Consider the following 26,962-nt stretch of genomic DNA (forward strand, 5'->3'; position numbering starts at 1 on the left):
CACAATTTTAATTGTGATGGGTGATTCCTGTCTGCGTTTACATTAAGATAATGTTTAAAAAAAACATGTAATATCTCTGTAGGTGAAGCGACCGTTCGTTTGATTCCACGTACAGGCTTTCCATGGGGCTAGGGCGAAAAGCACCTGTAGAGAGGTGGTTGCGAAGTGATGAACAGGACCAAGTATTTTAAGGGCAGTAGGTGTCGCAGACTGATATGCTACTGCCCCATAGTCTAGGCGGGTACGCATGATGCTTTTATATAAATTCATTAAACACTACTTGTCACCTCCCCATGTAGTGCGTGACAGCATTTTTAGAACACATATTGCTTTTATGCACTTGTATTTAAATACTTGATGAGTGGTAAGAAGCTCAGCTTCATGTCCTTCATTAGGCCTAAGTATATACCTTCAATAATAACAGCAAGATCTTGCCCGTGCAGTTGAATATCAGGTTCGGAATGAAGGCCTCTGCTCTGCAAAAAAGGACACACGTGTTTTTCTGTTCATTCAGCCGGAACCCGGTTTCTTCTGTCCAATTGGAGACTTTGTTCAGACAGAGCGGAACCTGCTGCTCACACATGGCCAGATTACAAGACTTAAAACCGAACTTAACGTCGTCGACATATGTGGAGTAAAAGATATTTCGAGGGATAGGCAAGCGCAAAAAATTCATTTTGATAATAAAAAGTGTGCAACTAAGTACACCACCTTGCGGCACGCCTGTTTCTTGGACAAATGTTTGGGAAAGAATGCTGCCTGCTGGAACTAGGAATGTCTGATTTGACATGTAACTTTCAATTATGTAAGCATTCTTCCGCGCACGCCAAGATGGGACAGGTCTCTTAATATTCCAAAGCGCCATGTTGTACCGTAAGCTTTTTCGATATCGAGGAACACAGAGAGAAAATATTGTTCATGAATGAAAGCGTCTCTGATTTGCGCTTCGATACAAACAAGGTGGTCTGTGGTGGATCTATTCTCTCGAAACGCGAACTGAAATGGGTCGAGTAAACTGTTTGTTTCAAGGAAACGTACAAGTCGGCGGTTTATCATATTTTCGAAGCATCTTGTAAGTGCAAGAGGCCTATAACTCGAAACTGAAGAAGGGTCTTTGCCCTATATCAAAGTGGGAAGAATTTTAGCCTCTTTCAGGAAGTAGGGTTAACGCCAGAAAACCAGGTAGCATTGTACAAAAAAGTAAGCTTTTTTGTGTTTCGGTTGGTAGGTTTTTAACATTTCATACACAACACGCTCAGAGTCAGGGGCAGAAGTACTGCAGAAGTTTAGGGGTGTTTGGAGCTAATCTAAACAGAAAGCTTGGTTATATGCCTCGTATCTAGTGCATTCTTGTTATAGTTTATGCTTTTCTATTCTTGTGCGGTATTTTTGGAAAGCGCCAGTATAGTGTGTTCAGCTGGACACCCGTTCGAAGTGTGCACCGAGGAAGTTCGCCTAATCTTCCAAGCGGCGTCTCTCATAATCATATGGTGGTTTTGGGACGTTAAACCTCAATATCATCAAATCAAATACAAGATATCACCCTGTGTGTCTATGAGTGGGAGTGTGTGTACTTCTCTTCCCGCTACTTTACCAACCATGTTCCAGATTTTAGCCTCCTTTGTGTATGAATTGATCTCTGACAAAAACTTCGGCCAGCTTTCTCTTATGGCCTGCCGACGCGTTCTCCTGCCTTATAACTTTATTTTCCTAAAGGTGTCAAGATTTTCATCTGTCGATGAGTTACGAAGCAACCTTCATGCTCTGTATTGCTGTTTGCGCGCTTTCCGGCATTCAAAGTTCCACCACTGTGCACGCCGTTTTCCAGGGTGCCCACTTGTTTGTGGAGTGAATTTTGTTGCAGAATCAATCAAAAATGCTCTGAAGTAATTGACAGCAACATCAATGCTTAAAGTACATATGTCCCTTCAACCTAAACGAGCAATGGTATAAAACTGTTCTCAGTCAGCTCTGTTCATGAGCCATTTGGGAACACGTGGTGGACATTCAGTTGCGGTAGTTATGCTCAAACCTACGGGAAGTGGTCAATTCCGTACGAAATACTGATGACTTTCCTCTGGAGTAGAGTCACAAGAGACAGCAATACTATGCTTAGGTCTATGGAGGAATAGGTGTTATTAGCGAGGTTATAATGGGGTGGGTTTTTCGATTTAGAAGACAGGCACTCGACGAGAGATGGAACTGTCCGATCAGTCGACCTCACGCGTCGCCACGAGGGTCACCCCATAGCATGCAATGCGCAGTAAAGTCTCCAAGGAGAACATAATTATGTTCATCAAATATAAAGTGTATATTACATTTTCATAGCTGATAGCTAGGAGGAGTGTAAATAGAGCAAATTTTTATAAGTTTACCGATAAGAACAGCTCGACCAGCCACTGCGTCAAGAAATATTCGAAGTTGTAAGTGTGTGCATTGTTGCAACTCTGGGTCCTGCGGGTCTCAGTTTGGTAGCGGACCCCTGTCCTAGGACTCATCGTCGAACAAGTCAGAAGAGGTGCTTGTAATAACGACAACAATTTATTTACATGGCTAGTAACGGAGAACTGAAAATGAGGTGATCAAGTGATCAAAACTGTACAGGAGACCTGTTGAAGTGTAGAACTTGTAATACACGAAAGTCTGAATTATATAGCACCACGTTGCCAACCCTGGGCGCATTGTCCGCGGCTTCAGTCAATAAGGCGCTCTATGATCTAGGTGCTCCACCCACGAAGGCGGGGAAAGACACCACAATACGCACGTGGGGAGGGCACAGTCTACACGATGCCCAAATAGGGTCACAAACGCACTGCACCAACGTTTCGCACACGTCACCAAGATTCGCGCATGTCCGATGATCTTGGCTTAATTTGGTTTCCAAGACTCTTCTGGCAGTTGGGTGAGGTTCGTAATTCTGGCTGCCAGTACACTTGTCAAACTTGCCTGACTGTGTTTGGGCAGGACAATGTAGTGGTTTGCCAGCATATCGTCAAAATATGCCACCCCATTCAGCCGATCCTATGGAGAAAGGGGTAAGAAAGAGTGGTCGACTAATCCTTCGTTGTCCAGGCAGGCTCCCGTAAGGGCTGCAGCAGATAGTGCCTTTTCCTTTCCTTCCACCCCACATTCCATTCCTGGTTGTTTGCTAGAATCTGTGGCTTAGCGGCGCATATCCGGGGCTCCGCTTCGCCTCACAAGATGCAGCCACAACCAGTTTGGCTTCAGCTTTCAGCCTGAACTATAAATACCATGCTGGTTCCGAAATTTCCAGATCCTCGGTGACCTCGAAAGTGGCCCAGCTGCCTCATTATCTGCCTCGAAAGCCTTGCTCACCGCAAACACAATGACCTTTTTGTAGTCGAGCTTACAATGGTCTCTGTTGGCTCGTGCGTTTTCTTTGTGCGAACCAGTCCCGAACCCATCATTCAGGTTTTGCCGAGAGGAAATCAACCCGCCTTGACGGCACACTCTTGCTTGGAATGCGTCGAAATATTTTCGTCCCGTTCACAAAGGCCGAAAAACTTCAATAATGATGACGGTTGTTACAGCATGCAATCCCTTCATTCACTATAATAGCAATACCTCCGGATGATGTCATGGCATCATCACGGTCCTTTCGGAAAATAACGTGTTTACGAAAAAAGTTGCTGTGTATTGAATAAAGGTGTGTTTCTTGTAAACAAAGCACTTTTGGTGAGGGTTCGTGTAAAAGTTCTTGGATGTCGTCAAGGTTTTTAGAAGACCTCTGGTGTTCCATTATATAATTTGAGTGTTAACGGTGAATGTAAAGTAGTGCTGTGTGTACGAAAAGCGAGTGGCTGCTTAAGAAGGGAGTTTGAGTTCATGTAACAGGGCCGTTACCAGGCCCTGTTATCTGCTTTTTTGTTTTCTTGTTGGGCTCCAACGAGCAACGCCACTCCTTCGGCACAAAGGGTACCAATGTATCCATTGCCTCCACAGAGGCAATGGATGCCCGCACGTGCGAGCTGATAGTTCGTATCTTGGGCTTCGCCTGGTAAGGTGAGACCATGAGACCTGAGGACCCTGGAGTCTCTGGTCTCTGTTCGGAAGTAGGCGGTGTAGTCTGGACTACAGCCGCCTTGGGGGCAGGTGCCACAACCACCGGCTCGCTATTCGCGGGCCGACGGAGGTGCGGCGGTGCCCCTTGACGTGCCGCATCAGCAGGTATAGGTCCTTAAAATGGTGTACCTCTTCACCGTGCTTCCATAAATGAAATGTTCTCCTTAACCTTCAATGTAATTATCTCTTTTTTTTCTTCCAGTACGTACAGGAGCGCGAATATGCGGCTTGGTTTCCTTCACAGTTTACACAATGTGGCAGTTGTTTGCAGTTCTCGGGCACGGGCCTAGGACTCCACATTGTGCACAAGTCTGGCGAGCACGACAGCTTTTAGAGCCATGGCGATACCTCTGGCATTGGAACCAACGGCGGGTTTCGGAATGTATGGCCTAAGAGAGGTCTTCGTGTACCCTGTTTGAATAGGTTCCGGCAGTTTACTGGAAGCAAACGTGAGGATTAAGTGTTTTGTTAGTGTTTCTTTGTTATCTCTTTTGATGATGATTCTCTGTACATTACTGGCATTTTGGCTCTTCCAACCCTACAAAATTTAGTTTCGGTCAGGTCAAGCAAGCGTGATTGATTGATTGATTTGTGGGGTTTAACGTCCCAAAACCACCATATGATTATGAGAGACGCCGTAGTGGAGGGCTCCGGAAATTTTGACCACCTGGGGTTCTTTAACGTGCATCCAAATCTGAGCACACGGGCCTACGACATTTCCGCCTCCATCGGAAATGCAGCCACCGTAGCCGGAATTGGAACCCGCAACCTGCGTGTCAGCAGCCAAGTACCTTAGCCACTAGACCACCACGACGGAGCAGGTAAAGCAAGCCTGCGTCAGATACCTCTCCGCGAGTTTCGTTCATTGATCTGTGTGGTGTTACGGTGATCGGTACGTTAACGAAAGTTGAGAGGTTGTCCCGCTTTTCAGTCTGTTCTTTGTCCCGAATTTTGAAGAGGAGGTCTCCGCTTGCCATTTTGCTTACCTTGTATCTAGCCGCGAGAGTTTCGGTAAGACACCTGGCAACCATCAAAGAGGATACGGTCCTGGCTAGCTTTCCAGTTTTCTTACTGTGAATGGCGTTGAAGTGAGGAAATGTTTCTATTGGCTGGTTGAGAAGATTTATGTCATTTGTGCGTACCCGCTTTAGGTTGGCGTGATCCGTAAGGGGGGGGGGGGTGCTCTATGCACGCCTGTCTTATTTTTATTCAGCAACGTTGGCGGCCACCCACCACGGCGCCCAACAAGGGGACGCTGCAAGTTTGCGGATGCTGAAAGCTTGCAGACGTCAGCCGTACAACACTGCTGTAACCCATTGCGCCTAGGCCAAGGTAGTAAAGAGAAGGGACAAGTAAAAAGGAAAGATAAAAAAGTGAGAAAGACGAAGATATAGGGAGAGACAACCTGAAAAGGCGAATACCAATTTTCTCTGGGTGGGTCAGCCCAGGAGTGACGTCTACGGGAAGGCGGGGCCAAAGGGGTGTGTTGCCTCTGTCGGGAGGCCTTAAAGATCTAATCATACAGCGTTGGCTCAACCCCCAGGATTTCCTTTTCCTCGGACACGGAAAAGCCTGTAGTGCCATCATCACCATTATCATTTCTGAATCAACGCGCCACGCCTGTCGCGCAGCTGATGCTAGATCGAGCTGAGTGAGGATTAGAACAAGCTAGCGAACTTGGTGTGTCGGACGTGGACAGTGACCGCGGCTCCGTTTGAGGCGTGTAATAAAGTGGCGAGAGAACGACACGACCACGTTGGCCGCCGTCTCGTCTTCCTCTCTCGCTACATTGGTGATCCGGAGAACACGCCCTTCACCGCGCGGCCCGCTGCAATGTTCCCGCAACTCTGCCCGCGCCGCCGTTCCAATAAACCTACCTCAAGGTATGGTCCGTGCAGCTCGATGCCAGTCTTGCGTTGCATGGCGTCACGGACCAACCGCTGATGCACGCCATTCTTCATGACGCCCTGCCGGTAGAGTTGCGTCATCTCTCTGCCACTTCAACCTCCAGCCAGCAGCCTTACGATGACCTCTGCTCTGCGGTGCTTGCCAGCTTTGGCCTCACCTACCACCCACTGCCGGGAACCTGCGACTTTCAGGTTTTCCCTGCGTGCAGCGGGCTGGACCCACCGGCTCGAAGGTCTCATCTGACCGCAACCTAACTTCCCCGGCAACGTCTCCCTCCACCTTTGGTCCGGCCACTAGCGCAGTGATTCTCGCACCCGGTCACAGATCCGACGAGGTTCTTGAAGTCGTTCCTGCTGCAGACATCCTGTGCACAACGAAGGGCGTTTTTTCGAAGTCCTCGGCCGATGGTCCTTCTGGCACGCTTGCTACCTGCACGTTTTCCACGAAAGAGACGGCACGCGACACCGTGGCCCCACCAGACTCCATGACGACCACCTTGCCGCCCACCTCGGAGCCTGGCACAGGTGACCTTTCGCCCGTTATTGACTTCCCGACATCGAAGCTTTCGCCTTCAACAACGTCCGATAAACGAGACCTAACCTTTCGTCTGGCCACTAGCGACACGTGTCCTGCGCCCGACTGCCCATCCGCCAAGGTTCTCGACATTTGGGCTAAATGCAACCAGTCAGTCACGAGGTTTGTGTTTTTATCGTCCTCGGCCGACGACGCTGCAGGCATGCTTACCACCGGCTCGTCTCGGCTGACCTCCATGGCTCACAACACGGCTAACACGTCAGGTTCTACGACGGCAAGATCACCGAACGCCCTGGTGGCTACCACGACTATGGGCATTGTCACGCCCGCTATTCACCTCCCGGTTGTGGTACCTTCACCCTCCCCGATGTCCGAAGGTGACTGTCGACCAGCCTCAATGCTCTGCACATCCTGCCAGCAACGACTGCCATCGTCATCGCAGTTTCCCGCAGCTGAAGTTAAAACCACCAGCCACCAACCACGGCCAAGCTTCCAAGACGCTGCGACTATGACTGACGCGCTTGAGGACGACGTGCCCGGTCCGCTTCAGACAGGGCTCACCAGGCATACCACGCCTGCGGTGGAGCAATCTAGGGGGTGTTGGCTAGAGGCAGCCATCAAATATGTAGACCTGCACACCAACTCTCGTGCGCGGACTACCGGAGGTCATTACACGAGCACAGGTGTCCCGTCCAATACTCCGGGTGAGCCAACGCTGACTGGGTTCCACCACCACCATTCCCCGGAGCCTTTGCCTCCGGATGGCAACAACCAGATGCGTGTCCAATACGCCAGCTCTTGTGTCAACACCGCGACGACGCTCATACCTCATTCGTGTCTACCACCCATTACCCTACGTCGGCGACGACAACATGCTTGGCGTCACACATTGCGGCAACTTTTGAGCCACCCTGCTACGCAGCCACGAGCTGCAGTCACAGCCCTGAAGACGGCGCAAGCGCCTACTCGGTCTACCCGACGCAATGTCCCACCACTAGTCGTGTACCCAACTACCCACCGTACACTTGGCGGCATTGTTAAAACACGTTCCTGCGTGCGTAGGCACGTCTATCTATACCGGCACGTCAGACGCCGCTCGACTTTGAGGTCTGTGTTGCGTCGACCCCAACGTCAAAACCGGCACTGCCGACCCTCTGCTGACGTTAGCAGCATGACCTCGTGACACACGGTCCACTCTCGGCCTGTCCGACCAGGTCATCATGAGACCCACTTGTCGGTGATCTCAGTGACCCGGCACTTCCTTCTTCGTCCCTTGCGCTTCTCCCAGAGTCGCCCACCGGAGACACACTGCTTACCGATGGCCCATAAATGTTGACAACCTGGACTTGCCAAATGAACACTTTATGGATTGTCGTTCATGTATATAGCATTTGTCGCTCTCTTTCTTGTTTTTCATATGCCTTCAAACCGCGCGAAGCGCTAGGGGGTGGGAGGAGCCCTGTAGTGTCATCATCACCATCATCATTTCTGAATCACCGTGCCGTGCCTCTCGCGCAGCTGATGCTAGCTCGAGCTGCGCGAGGATTAGAACAAGCTAGCGAACTTGGTGTGTCGGACATGGACAGCGACCACGGCTCCGTTTGAGGCGTGGAATATAGTGGCGAGAGAACGACACGACCACGTTGGCCGCCGTCTCGTCTTCCTCTTTCCCTACAAGTCACGCACGGCTAGGCGTGGAAAGGAGTCGAAAACTCTATCATTAGCTCGGGTCGATGATATATCCGTAGCGACGGGATGGTTCTAGCGTGCGGACTTCAGACTAAAGGCGGGAAGATTTGCAGGACCATGCAAAAACTCTACCCACTAGATATACCATCGGTTTCGGCAGGCCGGGAAAATCTAGAAAAATAAGTGGTTTAATGAATAATATGAGCTCGGAACTAAATGAAGATGACGATGAAGTTTGAATCTGTGTCTAAGTCAGTATCACGTGTTGTTCATATTGGCAATATGAACATTTGATCGCGCAGATAACGTTTTCACTAGGGCAGGAAAACCTATACTTTATACGATGGATATGATCACTTCCGATGCTTTTAACAATTGCCATACACGTTCCCTCTTTACTTATGTTTCAGTCGGTTTTCGGCCATAAAACTTGTCTGGAATGTTTAGTGCAAACTGCGCATCATGGTTCTAGAAAGTTCACGGTTATAGTAGATTGTTTTGTTAAAATAACGCCAACTTTGCACACACAACAGATTTTCTTGAACCTACGTGGTCGCTAGCGATAACGCTAGAATGTTCGACACCATGTGTATAAATGACGACGCCCTTCACAGCTTCCCAGTTCATCGCCGCCCGACGCTGTGTTCGCCGCTATCAGTGTACTTGCGTTGCTGTAGTCTTGTCTTGTAACTTCCTGGACACAAGTTTGACCTAACAAAAACTTTCTTCTGAACATTAAGTGTGCTCCCTTCGTCCACATCACGAACCCGTGACATCTGTCGGAAGTGTGGCTTCTTTTAAGTTCCGGACACCCCCAACAAGCCATGAATCCAGCCCAAGTGGCAAAGAAGACACCGAAGCCAACAACGAGCAATGAACAAGCCGCAAGGAGAGGGGACTGCAGCCAGTGTACAGGCCCCTTTGTAAAACAACCAGGCATCCCCTAATTCTGACATCAAAAGAAGCAACGATCACCGCCCGTCTGCAGCAAGCCCAAATTGTTTTCCGGCAGCCCAAGGAGCCTGCAATGTTTCGTGGATTGTCAGACGAGGACCCTGAAAGCTGGATTGAGACATACGAGTTGTCGCCTTGAACAGCTAGGACATGAATGAAAACCTACTCCCTGTTTACTTCTACCTAGGAGATACCGCAAAGACGTGGTAACCAGGAGTCCACGCTGCGACCCTTGTGCAACTCCCCAACGAGGACGTCGCAATCGTCGTCGAAGAGATGAGCTAGCTATTCTACCACGCTGACCCCGCCATGGGCGAAGAGAAGAAGCTCCGATTACTGATTCGATGTACCAAAAAAAAGAGTTTGCGGGGCTTGTGCGCAACCTGACCAAGACATCCGCATAATTACTCACCGAGGTCTAGAAAATTGAGAAGGCGCTTGAGATGCAAAGAAGGCAGTATGACCACCGCTCTTCAGCAGTACACTACTACGAGACCCGTGCCCTCAGCACGGACGACCGCCATGACACAATCCGAATGATTGTGATAAAAACCTGTGCAAGTATCGTCTTGGCTGCAGCCTCAAGGTAATGTGATTGCTGAGAGTGTCCGCGACGAAATTCGGCAATCGCTTGGCATCTACGAAGCACCGCAGCCTGAACCACAAGCTATGAGCTACGCCGCAAAATGGCGCCGCAAAGCTCTTGCACGCCCGCTTCAGGATACTGCCCATCGCAGTTCTATTGGGAGACATAGTCACCACCACCACCGACCTCTTACCGCCCACCTGTCGTCCAGCGCTACGCCCCTAGGAAGACTGATGTCTGGCCGGCCGCTGACCACCGCCCACTGTGCAACCTCTATGGTGAAGCAAAGCACACGTACAGCCGCTGCCAGTACCACCAGGTGGGGATACTGTGGTTTCACCATCCACGCGCTTCTTGCACAGCGGGGTGAAAGACCACGCGACATCGCGGACTATCTCGCCGGAAGGCAGAGGACACCCGAGGTTCTTCTCGTTCACCTTCACCTGGCCGCTACGTGTCACTATACTGTCATCAGTACAGTGGCCCAAACCAGGGGCGGTCGCCTAAACCTACCAGGAAATGCGAGGGCAGCAACCGATGAGGGTGCGGTGCTGTACGACGAACTGCCGAAGATCTTTCGTCACCGAAGACGACGCTGCGGCGAAACTTTATGAAACCACCATCGCCTTAACGTAGTCCCGACGTCAAAATTTTAAGGCCAAAACACCTGATGACACAACATTGAAACAGCCGTGAAAATTGCAGTAGTCTTGATCCGACGCGACGACTCAACTTAAATGCGAGACGACGAACTAGCGACTTCGGTGTGCTATTCGATAGTTACCACATCACTGCTCTCGTCCACGCTGGAGGCGATTATTCCGTCGTGAGAGGGCTTTTTTCGTACAAGTTGAAGAGACTCCATGGCAAGGCCCCGAAATTCGGACAGTTGGAGGTCAATAAATAACGCAAACCTCAGTCTGCACAGAAAAACTCACCTTCAATAACCAGACTTATTCCGCGCGTTTTGTATTACTACAACAATGTTAAATAGATGGATACTCGGAATGAATTTTTTGAGCCAATATGATGCTGTCATCGACCTGAGGTCTGAGTCATTAACTTTAACCTCAGAAAACAAATGTCGACTCCTAGACCATCAAAACATCACCCATTAAATGTGCTGAAAGAAGTCACCATTCCGCCTAGCTCTAGCGCAATTGTTTTAGCCGGTACCGAAACGCCCACAGACATTGAAGACGTCATCGATAGAATCAAGCACCTGTTCCTTAGCCGTCAGATTTGCGTTGCAAGAGGCATCGCCAAGCTGATTCATAGAGAAGCGAAGGTAATGTTGATGAACTTCAGCCAAGATTACAGGCACCTCAACATTGGTGTGACAATCACCTACGTGGAAGATTTTGTTGGCGACAGCGATTCTTTCGCTCTTTCCGAAGCTTCCGAATATGCATCGACGAGTCGATGCTCCCTACCAGATTTCGACGTCAATCGGAGCCTTTTGAAGCATTAGCATGCTCCTGAAATGCAACGACTGATTTTCGTCATCGCCAAACGTTCGCCAGACCCCCAATTGCAACAGATCACGTCATAACAGATGAAATTGCCAGAACACAGTGGCATAGCCCCTACAAAGTTTTTACGCGAGAACACGAGGTCGTGAAAATACATGCCGACGAAATGCTACGCGACCACATAATTTAGACATTGAAGAGTCCTTGGGACTCTCCCGAGTGCCGCCGTTTTGTCTAGTGACTAAGGAACTGGGCTTTTGACCCGTATGTTGCGGGATCGAATCCTGGCTGCGGCGGCTGCATTTTCGATAAAGGCGGAAATGCTGTAGGCCCGTGTGCTCAGATTCGGTTGCACGTTTTAGAATCCCAGGCGGTCAAAAACTCTGGAGTCCTCCATAATGGTGGCTCTCATAATCATATAGTGGCTTTGGGACGTTAAACCCTATATATCAATCAATCAATTGGCCTCTCTCACGGTGTTCATAAACAAGAAGGACGCAACCATATGTTTCTGCGTCGACTATTGAAGCCAAAAAAAGTGACGAAGAAGGACGTGTATTCCTTTCCGTGGATAGACGACACCCTGGATCGACTCTATAACGCTAAGCATTTTCCTTGATGGACCTCAAGACCGGCAATTGGAAAATTGAAGTCGACGAGAGACCAAGAGTAGACGGCGTTTGTAACACCACATGGGCTTTTTGAGTTCAAGGTCATGCTTTTTAGTCTTTTTTCGGCACCTGCGACTTTTCCACGCGTTACGAATACAGTGATAGCAGGAATGAAGTCGAAAACTTGGCTCATTTACTTCGACGACGTCGCCGTGCTTTCTTCGAGCTTCGACGAGTATCTTCAGGGCCTTGAATCCATACTTTGAGCCATAAAGACATCCGGACCCACCCTGAAGCAAGAAAAGTGCAGATTCGCGTACAAGGCGCTCTTTTTCTTTGGACACGTGATTACCAAGTCTGGAGTTCATCCCGATCCGGGAAATTAGCCCCCATAGCCGACTTTCCGCCACCCAGCGACAAGAAAGTCATGCATTGATTTTCTCGCCTGTACGGGTATAAGGGTGGTTTGTCAAAAACTTCACTCGCATGACCGAACCGCTTACTAACCTTACCAGCATCGACGCCGACTTCCAGTGAGAAACACCAGAGGAAGAAGCATTTCAGAAATTGAAAAGACGCCTGCAGACTCCTCAATCTCTCGATCATTTTGATGAGTCCACGCAGACTGAAATGCACATCAACGCAAGCAGTGTAGGGCTCGGCGCCGTTCTTAAACAGAGAATTGACAGTCTGGAAGGTGTCATCAGTTATGCTACCAAGTCGCTCTCAAAGGCAGAGGCCAACTATTCGGCAACAGAAAGGGAGCGCCTTGCCATCATATGAGCTACATGAACGTTCCACCCTACCTTTGTGGCAGGCCCTTTAATGTTGTGAGTGACCACCACGCCTTGTGTTGGCTAGCTAACTTGAAAGACCCTTCAGGCTGTCTCACACGATGCACTTCAGGAATTTAATATAACCATCGCTTACAAGTCTGGAAGGAAACACTCTGATGCCGACTGTCTGTCTCGTGCTTCCGTCGAGCCACCTTCACTAGACAACCCTAATGGTGACTGGTTTTTGGGAAACACGCCGAGGACTTCGCCGATTGACAACGGGCTGACTCGGATCTCAAGAGCCCTGTATATTTACTCGAGGGTGACAACGCCAATGTTCAGAAGATAGTTAAGAAAGGACTGACGTCGTTCTTTCTGCAAAACTAAGTTCTTCTCAAAAAAAATTTTCGCCTATTCGAGATAAACACCTTTTCGTGGTCTCCTTAGCTGAGGGACCAGAAGTACTCCAGGCCCTACACGACAACCTGAAGGCTGGACACCTCCGTGTTTCCCTTATGCTCACAACAATACAGGAATAATACTACTGGCCATGACTTGCCGCCGATGTCACTCGTCACATCAGGGCATCCGAAACTGTCAACGATGAAAGACACCGTCGACAAGACGAGCAGGCTTCTTTCAGCTGACGTAACCCACTAGATGACCGTTCCAGCAAAGCAGTGTGGACTTACGGACAATTTACTACGCTGAGTTGCGGGAATAAATGGATAATTGTTGCGAATGGCTGCGTAACCCGCTACGTCGAAACAAGGGTCCTACCTAAAGGCAGTGCTGCCGAATCGGCGAAGTTATTCGTTGAAGACATCGTGCTGCGTCATGAAGCATCAGAGGTTCTCATCACTGACAGATGTACGGTCTTCACTGCTGAGTTGAATCAGGTGATCTTGGCATACTGACAGAAAAGCCACCACCAGATGACAGCGTATTACCCACAGACCAACGGACTCACCGAGCGACTAAACACAATCGCTCACATGTTTCCCAGGTACGTCGATGTCGAGCACAAGACGTGAGGTGCCAGCCTCCTGTACGTTACCTTCGCTTAAAAGTGGGGATGTTGAAGACGATGTCGATGTCGTCATAGATCGATATGTGGGGTTTAACGTCCCAAAACTACTACATGATTATGAGCGACGCCATAGTGGAGGGCTCAGGAAACTTCGACCGTCTAAGGTTCTTTAACGTGCATCATAATCTGAGTACACGGGCCTACAGCATTTCCTCCTCCATAGGAAATGCAGCAGCCGCAGCCGAAATTCGAGCCCGTGACCTGTGCGTCAACAGCCGAATACCTTAGCCACTAGACCATCGCGGTGGGGCGACGTCATTATACATGTTAGTCTACTTAAGGAACCCGGCCATGACGCTCGACACCATGCTACTGTAGTGGGTGAGAGTAGAGGCGTGAGACGACGTCGAGGGCAGCCTACGGCGCCATGCCAATCTCACAGCTTTATTACAGGAATGAAGCGTCAACGTGTCGGACGCTGGCAGCAGCTGCCAGCGTCCGACATGTCAGGCGCGTGAGCTCTTCCTGTTCTAGCGCAGCTCGAGCTAGCCTCAGTGCGCAAGAGGTACGGGGCGGAGGTCAGGAAATAATGACGATGACGACGACACTACAGGACTGCCCCCTTAGCGGTTTGCGTGATTTGAAGGTATATGGGAAAAGAACGAGAGCGACAAATATTATATACATAAACGGCAACCAGTATAGTGTCTGTTGGGAAGTCCAGGTTGCCATCGTGTAGTGACCATCGAGAAGCAGTGGGTCTCTGGTGGGCGACACTGGGAGTTGCGCAGTGGAAGAAGAAATAAGCGTCGGGTTGCTGTGGTCATACACAAGTGGGTGACAGGATGACCAGCTGAGGCTAGCCGGCAGCACACAAATTTCGCGAGTAAGCATTACAGGTAGAGGTGCCTTCAGCGTGAGGTGAGGTGAGGGCGGGTGTAGAAAAGCCGATTTGGCCCCTGCGTTCGAAGCAATGAGATGTGGTGTAGTGAAATCTTGCAGGCAACCAATCAACAAGCAATGGCTTCGATGGTAATTCGCGGGTTTGCACAGCGCTGACGCCAATGTCGGTAAGCAGGTGACGTGACGTGAGCGGTATCCGATTATGATTGGACTTGTCTGTTTACGTTGTCAGTGGGTACGTAGCAATGTACACGTCAGGTAGAGGTGAATGACGTGGCGTGCCTACATTCCAGTTACATGCGAGCTGGCCTACGGGTTCCGCCAAGAACTTGGTAGGAAGCGTATCATGGAATCCAGCAGGTGTGGACTCTGGAGGTGGCTAAGTGGGCGCACCTTGACTTGGGGAAGCATCTTCAGTAGTTGGCACACGCGGGTTCGTGTGCAGGGCGGTATGGCAGACGGTTGCCTGTCCGGCAGGCGTGAGATGTGCGGTCTGCTGTGACATAGGTGGATCAGGCACGTCGCCCCCCTCAGGATCGTCGGTCACAGTCGCAGAGTCTCGGAAGTGTGGTCGTGGTTTATGACTTGTGACTTTACCTTATGCTGCGGGAGACTGTGAAGGCGAGTATGGCCGCTGCTGGGATGACGCGCAGAGCATTAAGGTGGGTGGGGAGATGCCGTCTGACATCGTCGACACTGTAGCTTCGTGACCGGGGGAAACATAGTAGGCGCGACGATGTCCGTAGTCTTGGTAGACACCGGGGCGTTCGGCGATGTATCCATCATGGAATCTGACGGGTCAGAGGCGTTGTAAACTGTGTAGGTCAGCCAAGACGAGAGGGTGACGAGCATGCCTACAGAACCATCGGCCGAGGGCAATGAAAAAACGCACCTCGTGGCTCAGTGGTCGCATGCTGCAAGAATGCCCTAGACATCGTGGGATTGGCAATTGAACGTGGGACTTGCGTCTCTAGTGGCCGAATGAGAGGTTGAAAAAGACGTAGCCGGGAAAGTGAAGATTTGGTCAAGGCAGGAATGATGGCCGGTTGATACTGCTTGCTGTAATTCACTAGAAACCGGGAGGTCGTGGGTAAACCGAAGTTGGCGGTAGATGAGGCCGTAGGAGGCCAGCACCGCAGAGCAGAGGTCACCGTAAGACTGCGGGCTGGATTTTGAAGGGACAACGTGAAGATGCAGCTCCACCGGAAGAGCGTCGAGAAGAATGGCGTGCAACAACAGTTGGTCTATGATGCCATTCACTGCAAGAACAGCGTCAAGTTGCATAAATTATGCCTTGCGGTGGGTCAATTGAAACGGCGGCACTTGCGGGAAGATTTGCGAGAACATGGCAGGCGAAGGCGGGTCGAAGGGCGGTTGCAAGGTTTGAGCTGGCTGGAACATGGACGCGAAGCTCAGTGGCAGCGATGCACCGCCGGCCGCGTGACCGTCGGTGCGTGGTCACCACTGTAGCGCGTGAGAGTAGAGACGTGAGACGACGTCGAGGGCGGCCGACGGCGCCGTGCCAATTTAACCACTTTATAACAGGCCTGAAGCGGAGCCACGACGGCTGCCAGCGTCGTCCGACACGCCAGGCACGTGAGCTAGTTCTGTTCTCGCCGAGCTCGAGCTAGCCCTAACTGCGCGAGAGGCGCAGCATGGCGGTAATGAAATGATGATGTTAATGATGGCACTACACTAGTAAACGTCTCTGACGAAGAAAACTGGACATGACTGTACCTTCAGCGCGCCGAAGAAGCCCGAGAACTCGCCCGCCTCCGCATCAAGAACCAACAGATGACTGAGTGCCACCGTTACAATCTTCGACGATACTTCGTGAAATACCAGCCTGGCGACCGCGTTTTGGTATTGACGTCGATATGTCGACGTGGCCTGAGTGAAAAGCTTTCGCGATGCTACTTCACACCTTGACAGGTAGTTAAACGTCTCGGCACACTCGACTACGAGGTTAATCCAGGTTGCATCACGAACTTAAACGGCGGCGTGCGTGACCTGAAATAGTTTATACAGTGCACCTCAAGTCGTTTCGTGCGCGTTAGAAACTTAGGGACATTGTTCTGTGTCAATAAATGTCTGTTATTCTATTTTATTGTTTATACTTATTTATTATTGTGCTTTTTTCTTGCTTCATTGTTATTTTCATTGTACATGTATTTCCCTTGGTGTTCAGTATAAAGCATCGGAACAATGCTTTTTGGGAGGGGGGCGATGCCACGAGTGTTTCCTACGTACTCTTATGTTTAATTCGAATTTCGGCCACAAAGCTTGTCTGAAATGCTCAGTGCGAACTGCGCCTAACAGTTTTAGAAGGTTCGCGAGTATAGTAGATTATTTTGTGAAGATTGCGCCCACTTCGTGGACATTGCAGATTTTAACAGATTACTCTGGAACCTACGCGGCCGCTAGCGATAACGCTAGAATGTTTGACATCAAGTGTATAAATGCCGACGCGCTTTAACGCTTGCAATTGATCGCCGACCGACGCTCTCTTCGCTGCTATCAGTGTACCTGTGTTTATTCAGGCTGACCTTTAGTTTTCATGCCAAACCTTTGGCCGAATAAAAAGTTTCTTCTGAACATCGAGCGTGCTTCCTTCGTCCACGTGAGACCCAGTGACACTATCGTGTCATTTTCAAGGTGTTTACAAGTCCTGCGTGTTTGGTGAAAGCAAGATGTTATTTGGGCAGTAGAATGAAAATTTGTTTTGCATGCACTAACATGTCCCTAAAATTCCTATTGTGGTGATGAACGTGTATCAAACAGTAAAACTCTTGGTCTGCGAGAGACAGAAAATATACAGTCTTACCTTATACGAGTACCTTATACGCAATACGATCCATTCATACATTAAATTTTAAGCACAAACAGCAAGAAAAGAAAGAACTAGCAGAGATTACAAGAACTCTCAGCCAGTTCTTTCACTTTTTTTCTGTTTCTGATAAAAAAATGATGTCTGGGATACAACACCAACTAGCCCAAGGACATTTTTATTGATACAGCCCAAACATTGAGTTTAAACGTTTCTAAAGGGGCTCTGAAATCTATTTGATAAGGTGCATACACATAGATTACCATTGTGATTTCAGCCATCCATCCAAGAATTTGAAACCTCTCGATGTTACTTTCTGATAACCGGTTCGAGAACTGGGACTAAGTGACACGTGTAAGTCCTCACCTCCCCGTCCCTTCCTTCTTTTTTATTCACCAAATTCCTTTTCCTTATTCACTCATGCAATTCGTCCCAGCATCTCCACCTCCCCCGCTCTCTCACACACCCATAATAAACGTTGGCCTTCTCTCTTCTTTCTTAGAATGGAGTAAAATGTACGAGGCATAGACAAGCTGGAGCTAATAAATTAAGTTCTGTGCTAGCGTTGAGGAAGGCAAGCCTGCTTGTCGAAACATCGGCTCAACACAAATTACGTTTACGGGTTATTCATCAATATGAAGAGAGTCATTTACGTGCGCTTGAGGCTGTGCTTGGCAGGCCTTGATGGCACTACTGAAAACTGGGTCGGGTGATACACTGAAACCAATGTTATCGCTTTTAGAGTTGCTAATATTTACGAAAACATGCAGCACCACAAGGCTAAATGGCTTTCTATTTTAGCCTAAAGCAATTTCGAAAGCATGCCACGACATCCGTTACTGAGAATTGTTCTTGAACTTCAGTAGTACGAGTAAAAGCACGAACGGACCGAACAAGACCTGACGCAGAAAAGCGCTTCTCCGTGTCACCTCTCGTTTAGCCCATCCCCGTTTATTCCGCGCTGTTCCTATTACCTTGACGAGGAGCTACATTCTCCTAAGCACTCACGTTAACACGCCACTTATCATAATTACAGGGGTTTCAGGCACCTTAAGCATTCACGTCTGTCTTGTTCTATAAATTCTTTTAGTAATATTCAAAACTTTGTTCATGAGCTAAAACACGTGCTTGGTCAAAAACATTTTTTATGAGGCACCCTTTGCGTTCACTAGGAGTTTCTACAAGAACATAAAAAAAACTTGTATTTCAGGGTTGGCGTTTACATTTCATTCTTCCAGAGGTAGTGAACGCTATCTTCCTGAAAACCTGATACCTACTCCCTTCTAAAATGTGAGATATGGAAGAGGCATGCTTTAGAATGGCTACATTAGCTAACATTTCATCAATATTACCTTTAACCCTGTCCTCCTCCATTCTAAGTTCTTCACTGTCCCAGTCTTTACAGGATACGAACTATCGTAAGTGTGGCCCACATGAAGGCTGAGGTGAGCCTGAAAGCCCTTTTCTAAACGAATGTCTCTGTATCCAGCTAGTAATCAAGAAAGGCGAAAGTCTGCCCGAGAACAACCGGAATGGCAAATTGGGAAATATGTTAAACCAGTGGGGATGAAAAGCCGCTTGCATGTGTACTACTACGGTGTAAATGATTTGGTTCGACTGAATGACATATTTTCTGGCACATCAGTTTTAAATGAGGTTTCAGCTAAAGCTTACAAATTATTAGCGGAAAACTTGATAGTAATTGCCTTCTGGTTCCCGCCTATGAATTCCAAGTGACCCTATAGCAAGAATAAAAATAATTTAAAATTGATTTCAGGCGTACAAAGTCTGTGCGTTTTTCAGATTAATATACACGTTACAGTTCTGTTAGAAACATTGCATCAACACTTGCATATGCGCTTTCACTAATAAAATGAGAAAAATATTTAAGCAAGTATTGAAGCTCTGACAAGTCCCTGTGATCAGTAATGACCCTTTCGACGGGGTTGAATGTGCGTTCAGCCTTGTTAAATTGATGCTGATCTCACAAAGCTGTTTGAATGCGGATATTTGATGATAATTAAGAATACCGTTGTCTCTTCGCAGCTTTCGAGGAGTTATGAGTGCAGAGCATAACATTGGTTTTCTTCGCACATTTTTGCCAAGGTCCCATTCACGGTCGTTGAAACCACGCCCACAGCAGAGCATCGCCAGCAGCAACAGCCAATCATCAAGCGAGCTTCAGATGTGCGAAAGGGCCAGCCGCATCGCGCCTTCGATGCGCCCCTTGTTCTCGTCAACGGCACCGATACGACGGCAGACCGAATCTGCTTGATACTGCACAGCATGGGCGAGCAGGCGCGCAGAGGCCTGATGCAACAGCTAACACGGGCCACATACGCAGCGCCGCGGAGCCGTGAAGAGGACGAGTTCGCGGGGCAGATCCAAGAGCAGTGGGACGTTTTTGTCGCAAAGGTCAAGCAAGTGGCACGCAGCACGTGGGAGAACTTGGCCAAGCGCATGGCTTCATCCCTGGAGCAGCTTGCCACCCGATGAACGTCTGTGACATCACGTTACTATTAATTCATGCCATGACGGATTCGGAGGGCACTCAAGCAGCAATCAGTGATCCACACTGGCACACTGTGCGCCCACCATTGCTATTTTTGGTGGTCTAACAATGGTACCACACAGTGATAGCGATCAAAGTGATCACATCTCATCAAAATGACTGCCACTCGCTCATCGCAATCGTGCTCTATGATCTTGAATTGGCCAACGTGGGCCTCCAAAATTAGAGTTTGCTATAAAACGTTACAAAAAAAAGAGTAAATGTAGTTCAATAAAAACATATAAGACACTCTCAGCTGGTTTGGTAGGGGCCTGGACAACTATTATTGCCAGAAGCAAAGCCTGCTAGAGTAAGAGATTTCTGACGACTTCTCTACTTGGAGAAAGGCGAAGGTGCGTAGTTAAAATGGCGGATTGGTGACAAAGAATATGCGTGTGACGACGTTGTCCTTCCTGTAATACGACGAAGGCGATGGTAAATGGCAATAAAAAAGGTTGCTTAAAAATTCGAGAGTCATGTGACTGTGTATGAGGGGGGGGATAAAAATTAATGAAAAAAAAGATTGCACTAGCTGTGCAAGACTTTAAAGGGGTAAAGCTGGGTGATCGAGTGACCATAATGAGAAAAAAAATTGTTGCTGACGCAAAGCTCAGACCTAGCATCAGCCAAGTTCATACCCAGCCCACTATGACCCTGACAGACAGCTTCAGCAGAGTTCTAACCCAACACCAGCTAAGTCTAGCGTCAGCCAAGTTAAAATGTTGCACCAGCCAAGAAACGTTATTAGACTACCCAGCTTCTTTGGAAGCACTCGGCATCGTTAACGGTGCGTGGCATGTCTGTATGCTTCCAAACTCGATATGGATTATTCGAACATGTACCAGTTATCACGGTATATCGCGATTTAGTAATCCTGTTCCGATTACGCACTTGATCGCTATGAGAAGTAACTGCGTAATACCCGTTGAAATTTGGCAGAGATATCGACAGGGCGAAAACATTTCATGATCTTACTATAAGACTTATGCACGGTGGCGTTTGAGCTAGCTGCTGTCACGTTCCGTCCAGTTGCAAACTTGTTCCCTGAGTCATTTCCGCGCTATAACAAAAAAAGCAATTTTGTTGCTAGCGTGACCATATTTGCTATATATGTTTTATGAATGCAAATGCTGTGCTTTTGTCGCCATCATCGATAGAATTTAGGGTTATCCACAACGCATAGTCATTTATGAAACATTTTATTAGTAATAACTGCATAAAACTTCACACTTCATTGGCTTTTATAACTGTGTGCTGCGTAGAAAATTATAACCTAAAATATTGTAGCGTTTATTGAAGTTGTTGTTTCTTCATAGCTTATAGTGACTGACGACTGGGCCAGTTGGTATTAGTTCGTACTACTTAAACAGCACCACAAGTTAGGATGAATGCACAAGTAAAAGGGAAAGAAATGTTCCGAGTCCTAAGTCAACCTTTATTCATATGCATATCAAGGTATATGTAAACTGGTAGCATAACTTCCATGGAAGCTCATAAATCCATAAGTCAGCGGCTTGTTGCCACCGTCACCATCTTTGTGAGGAGATGATAAAAAACAGCCAAGAAAAATAACAAATAAATATGACGTCACAATCGGATAATGGTGGCGACGTCACACATTTTGGCTACATCGAGTGAAATGACAATTTCTTCATTGCTGACTTTTTACGTGTCATTACTATTACGCGGTATTCATTGTGTCTTCCTTACTGAAAATTCTACATGAGTAGGACCCGTATCAATACGTTGTTGCTGGATAAAGTTGATATAGAGATTACGGCCCATATAAGAGGTATAGAGATTACAGCCCATATAAAGTATGTAGGGTACAGGGCTATACAGAAGTTAGACGGTTTATGGGTAATATAGGCGATAGTGCTTCAATGAATTCTCCAGTTCCTGCTGAAAATCATAATACAGTGCAAAAAAAGAGAGAACGAACACACAGAATCACACACCATATTATTTTAAGCGAGAATCAACTAGGCCAAGGAAAAGTCCTTCTGAAGAACATCCCAGGTCTTCTGGCAAGTAGTAAGGGTCATAAGTAACGTGTGAATGAGCATAGTAATAAGGCAATGCCAGTTTATGAAGTATGGAAAATACGAATATGCAGTAATGGGCACTTACATGATGCTTCAAAAGTGCAGTAGAATAAAACGGTGGAACAAACTGTAGTATGTAGTGTAGTGTCGAGAAATTGGAGAAAATTAAAGAGACGAACGTATTTGCATCCTCGCAATTTATTTATATCAATAAATATTTTGCAATGAAGTGTATCGTCTTCTTCAGCTGGCCAGGTGCATGCATATCTGCTGGCTCCTTCACACATTTTGCAAAGTCATCTGCACAGTAACGGAGAAAAACACAAAACACTTTAAAATATTATATTTATTTGTTTACCTTTAGGGTAAAATTTTATTATACCATGAAAAGATACTGACACAAACTTTCATAGCTCAGATAGCCTGCGATATAGATTCCCTTGAACATGCTTATATCTACCGAATTTGATGAGGAAACGTAGCTAAGATGGCAATTTATATGATGATCGAAGTTTGTGTGTCTGACCCAGTGCTATATGCCACACTTCGCATCATTGAATCACTGAAAGTGACCTGAAGCTGAGTGGTAACTTTCAAGGCGCCACCACTGTGTCCGAGCTCAGAACTGGCACAGCTACATTTGGTGCATCATGGCCGTTGTTGCTCTTTGGTCACACTTTTTCTAGTGGGCAACGATTCAGTGGCTGTTGTGTCCATGCCTGATGTGAGCATGTTGAACGTGAGAAATCTTCAAGAAAATCTTTGCACCCATTGACAATGAATAATTTGACGGCAACGACGTTGTGCAGCAACGAAAATTGCACAAAATGCAGGCAGCACAGAAGTGCGTGAGTGTTCTGTGCGTAAGGAGAAAGAAGAACAATACGCCATAGTGGGCCACCTCCTTGATTTGGCGCAGTGAACTGACTAAATCAAGGATGATGGAAGTTGTCATCACGGAATTTCGTTGCCGCGTTACCTCCCTCAATTTTTACTTGCATAGATCAGGCATATTGAATTCCCCTATGTGCATTTACTGTAATCAAGAGGAAACGATCAGTCATTTTTTATTACATTGTCGCCGTTTCGATTTATTCAGGCAAAGCATACTAGCACCACCTCTTCAAAGACTGGGCTTGCAACTATCACAGCCTGATCTTCTTTCATTTGGAGCCTCTACACTGGGTTTCAGCCACAGGGATGTTTTATTCGCCGTTCAAGAATACATCACTGCGACTAAACGATTTTCTTGCTAAATTGCTGTCTCAAAATTTTTCTTATTTTTTTTTCTGCAAACTTGATATCGGTATTTCAAATCAAAATTAAGTTACAAAAAAAATTGTAGGAATGACACAATGCTGAAAGTTTAGGGCAAATTCACCTTAAAATCGGCCAATCCCCTTCTTTGGGTACGAGCCATTTCTACAGGGAAACAACAACAACAACAACAGCCAGAAGCGCCGAGCGAGAGCTGCTTGCCCAAGTGCCATGATTCCTGTGTCGGCTATCACCGACCACTTTTTCTATCGATAGACTGGCTGTGCAAGTGCTACTTATGCCAGGAAACCCGGTTTTATGTCTACCATTTTCCACGCTAGCGGGCATTTGTTACATCTGGTGGTTCGTGTTCTTGAAGCTGCGCCAAACTGAAACTACTCTGTCTTAAACAGACAGCAATTCTTCATCTGTACCATGTCACAGCAAGCAATACGCGACATTGTAACGAATAGGCTGTCAGAAATGCGAAAAATTCATGGCGTAAATTTGTGTCAGTGCATCTCTAAGCAATACTCAGTAGCCACAACCTTCAAATTTCTCGCCGTCTGGACCCTGTTAAGGACCACCTGTATGTCCTTTTCATGCGCCAAACACAAACACGGGGCTACTATGCTTTTCTGCTCGGGTGACGACAGAGTTTGAGATGGGGCTACTATGGGGCTCTTGTTCTGAAGCTCAAGGACTCTTCGCAGGAGCTTTGTGGCCTTCTTGCATCACGACAGCAGCCAAGTTTTGTGTTTTGTTTTGTTTCCCTGGGATGATGGCTCATACCCACTCAGGGGGATTGGCCAAGAAAGTGTAGTGCAGTTTTTTTGGTCATTTTAAGTATGTGTTTTAATTGGTATTATAATACGACTAATGTAAAAAAACAAAAAAACTAAAACAACATAAAAAAAGCAAACGAAAAAAATCAAGTTGAGCAATTTTGAGATTTGAGGTGTTATGATTACCACTCAGCTGCGTTTACTTCACTCTGCCCTGGGGAGTAATAAATAATTTTTTTGATTGAAGATCACAAAGGTATACGCTTGGTTGCCTGAATATAATCGCAAACGGCATTGAAAGCATCTCTGTGGCAATGTCCCAAAACTGAGGCACCAAAGCTTAGCGCCGTTTCCGCCGTCAATCTAACGCCTATTTTCAGAAATGGCATAACTAGTAACCTTTTTCTAAGTATATCGTCGCGGCGACAATACAAAAAATAATGATCTAGTGATTCCATTTCTCCGCAGAATGCGCAGAGGGGTGATGTTGTCTGACCAGCTCTGTGCAAATACAGGTTTAGGGGGGGGGGACACGACATCGAAATTTAGTAGCCAAGCCCACTGCTCCTTCTTCTTCCTCTCAGAGGAACTTGCATTAGAATAACGCCTCTGTGATCCTTTATTGTGCGAGTTAAATTTGTTGTACTCACTCTCAAAGTGCTGCTTTTACGATTGAAATTGTGTTCATAACTACTTCGTAGAATGAAGTGTCATCAGTGAAAATTGATTCGAGAGGTTTCACAATGTTGAGTTCGAACAGGTAAAAAGAATGGCTGAAAAGAATATGCGTGCAGCTCCATGCACGTGCATAAATTCTGATCTGAGGCATTGGCACGATATTTAAAATGACAAATGCTTGCACTACTGAGAATAAAAGTTGGGGTAAAATTGTGAAGTAAACTATAGGTAGCGGTACGCAAATAATAAAGATATATAAATATTTTTCGAATAGTGTTTGCTATTTTTTCAAATCGGATTGCGAAATTTGCTATTTGAACTATTGAAACTTACTGAAGGCAAAAAATTACAGTAAACGTCTGATTGAAAGGGAACCTTCAAATTTTCTTATGTTTCACCTCATCAGACTGGCATTGCGTGAAAACTGCCTTTCTGGCTCCTGTACGGTCGCAAATGTACTGACTCCAGAAAAGGCTGATGGTGACAAGATGATAGATGTAACAGAGGTAGAGTGGTAACGGGCTTTTGGATCTGAAAATCGTTCAAATCTTTGACTGAATCGAATCCTGTATGTAAACAAAGCTCACTTTCTTCATTCAGTTGTTCTCAACAAGACAACTTCGAAGCGCTACCCCACCAGCACTGCATACTTTGCCAAAAGAAAGACTTTTATTTCATCAAAAGAAACTTCAGAAGCTTCTGAAATATTTTTCTATAATTTCATACGAGGTATACAAAAAGCTTTCTAGAAGTATTCGAGAAACATTGCAAAAATATTTGATTTGCACTATCACTTCAAACTTTGATTACGCTGGGCTCCAAAATATTGCCAATAAGTTTCAAGAGAAGTTTCAGATACATTACCAATAAGTTTCAAAAGAGAGAAAACTACAAATAGCTAAGCCATTCGATCGCACACGCCCGGCACAGAGAATTCATCCTCTTGTTTTTCAAGCACTTTGATAGTGTTGAGCAGGTGAAACCAAATTAAGCATAGCCACTTAAGGGAACACTTGCGCCAAAGGGGAGACCCCTTCCTCCTGTTCTTCGAGAGCCCTGATGATTACAATAAATTTCCAGCGAGTTAGGGGCCTAACACATCTGCTGTCTTCGCCTAAATTATTTTCGAGACTTTTTTATGAATCGTAGCAGATGGCAGATATACAGAAGTTAGACATGCTAAACTTGGCATTTTTTTCAACAGTTTCAATGCAGCATACACATCACTCTCCATGAAGAAAATAATGTGGCCCTGCAACACTTTTTGCACATGGTCACAAAATGTTACCAAGGGAAGTCGACGCACTGGAGAACATGTGAGACATACATTAGAGTGCAGCACGCTGCCTGGAATTCATAATTTATTATCTGTCATCTGAACATCGCTGCTTTCCCTAACAAATAAAGCTCCAAATCAAAGTGTCCACGCTTCAAGTGCAATGTCTACAACCACAACTGAAGGCTGCAACACGGCCGTGCACTTTTTCGTGAATAAACTGAGAAACCACGTGTTTAAAAAAAGGGAATGAAGGCGTTCAAGGTGGTGACGCACAATAATAAATAGGCAAGAGAAAGCACGTAAAGCGTGTGACAAAATCCTCAAAGTCCTCTAGTACTTTAGAGATTGCAAAAAAATTTTTGCAACAGGCGATTTGGGAAAAATTAGTCTTCTCTTATGAAAACTTGCGATGATTACTTGGAAGGGTTTTTTAAGGCTTCTTCCTTATCACCATCATCATCATCATCATTGTCATCATCAGCCTGGCTACTTCCACTGCAGGACAAAGGCCTCTCCCATGTTCCGCCAGTTAACCCGGTCCTGTGCTTGCTGCTGCCAAGTTATACCCGCAAACTTCTTAATTTCATCTGCCCACCTAACCTTCTGTCTCCCCCTAACCCGCTTTCCTTCTCTGGGAATCCAGTTAATTACTCTTAATGACCAGCGGTTATCCAGTCTACGCGCTACATGCCCGGCCCATGTCCAATTCATCTTCTTTATTTCAACTATAATATCCTTAACCTCCGTTTGTCCCCTAATCCACTCCGCTCTCTTCTTGTCTCTCAAGGTTACACCTACCATTTTTCTTACCATTGCTCGCTGCGTCGTCCTCAATTTAAGCTGAACCCTCTTTGTGAGTCTCCAGGTTTCCGCTCCGTAGCTAAGTACCGGCAAGATACAGCTGTTATATACCTTCCTTTTAAGGGATAAAGACAATCTACCTGTCATAATTTGAGAGTGATTGCCGAATGTGCTCCACCACATTCTTATTCTT

The 26,962-nt window shown here is 46.9% G+C and overlaps 1 protein-coding gene across 3 annotated transcripts in view; it reads left to right on the forward strand.

The window, feature by feature from the left end:
* LOC119178501 (uncharacterized) overlaps positions 1–22,158 on the forward strand; it is a 123,249-nt gene extending 101,091 nt beyond the window's left edge. For all 3 annotated transcript variants that reach the window (XM_037429707.2, XM_075866898.1, XM_075866949.1), the window contains one exon: positions 19,480–22,158. In XM_037429707.2, the coding sequence (XP_037285604.1) occupies positions 19,480–19,869 (390 nt within the window). In that variant the 3' untranslated portion in view covers positions 19,870–22,158. The remainder of the gene's footprint in view (positions 1–19,479) is intronic.
* The last annotated feature ends 4,804 nt before the right edge of the window (positions 22,159–26,962 follow it).

This window comes from Rhipicephalus microplus, chromosome 1, assembly GCF_043290135.1.
Source record: "Rhipicephalus microplus isolate Deutch F79 chromosome 1, USDA_Rmic, whole genome shotgun sequence".
NCBI classification, from domain to species: Eukaryota; Metazoa; Arthropoda; class Arachnida; order Ixodida; family Ixodidae; genus Rhipicephalus; species Rhipicephalus microplus.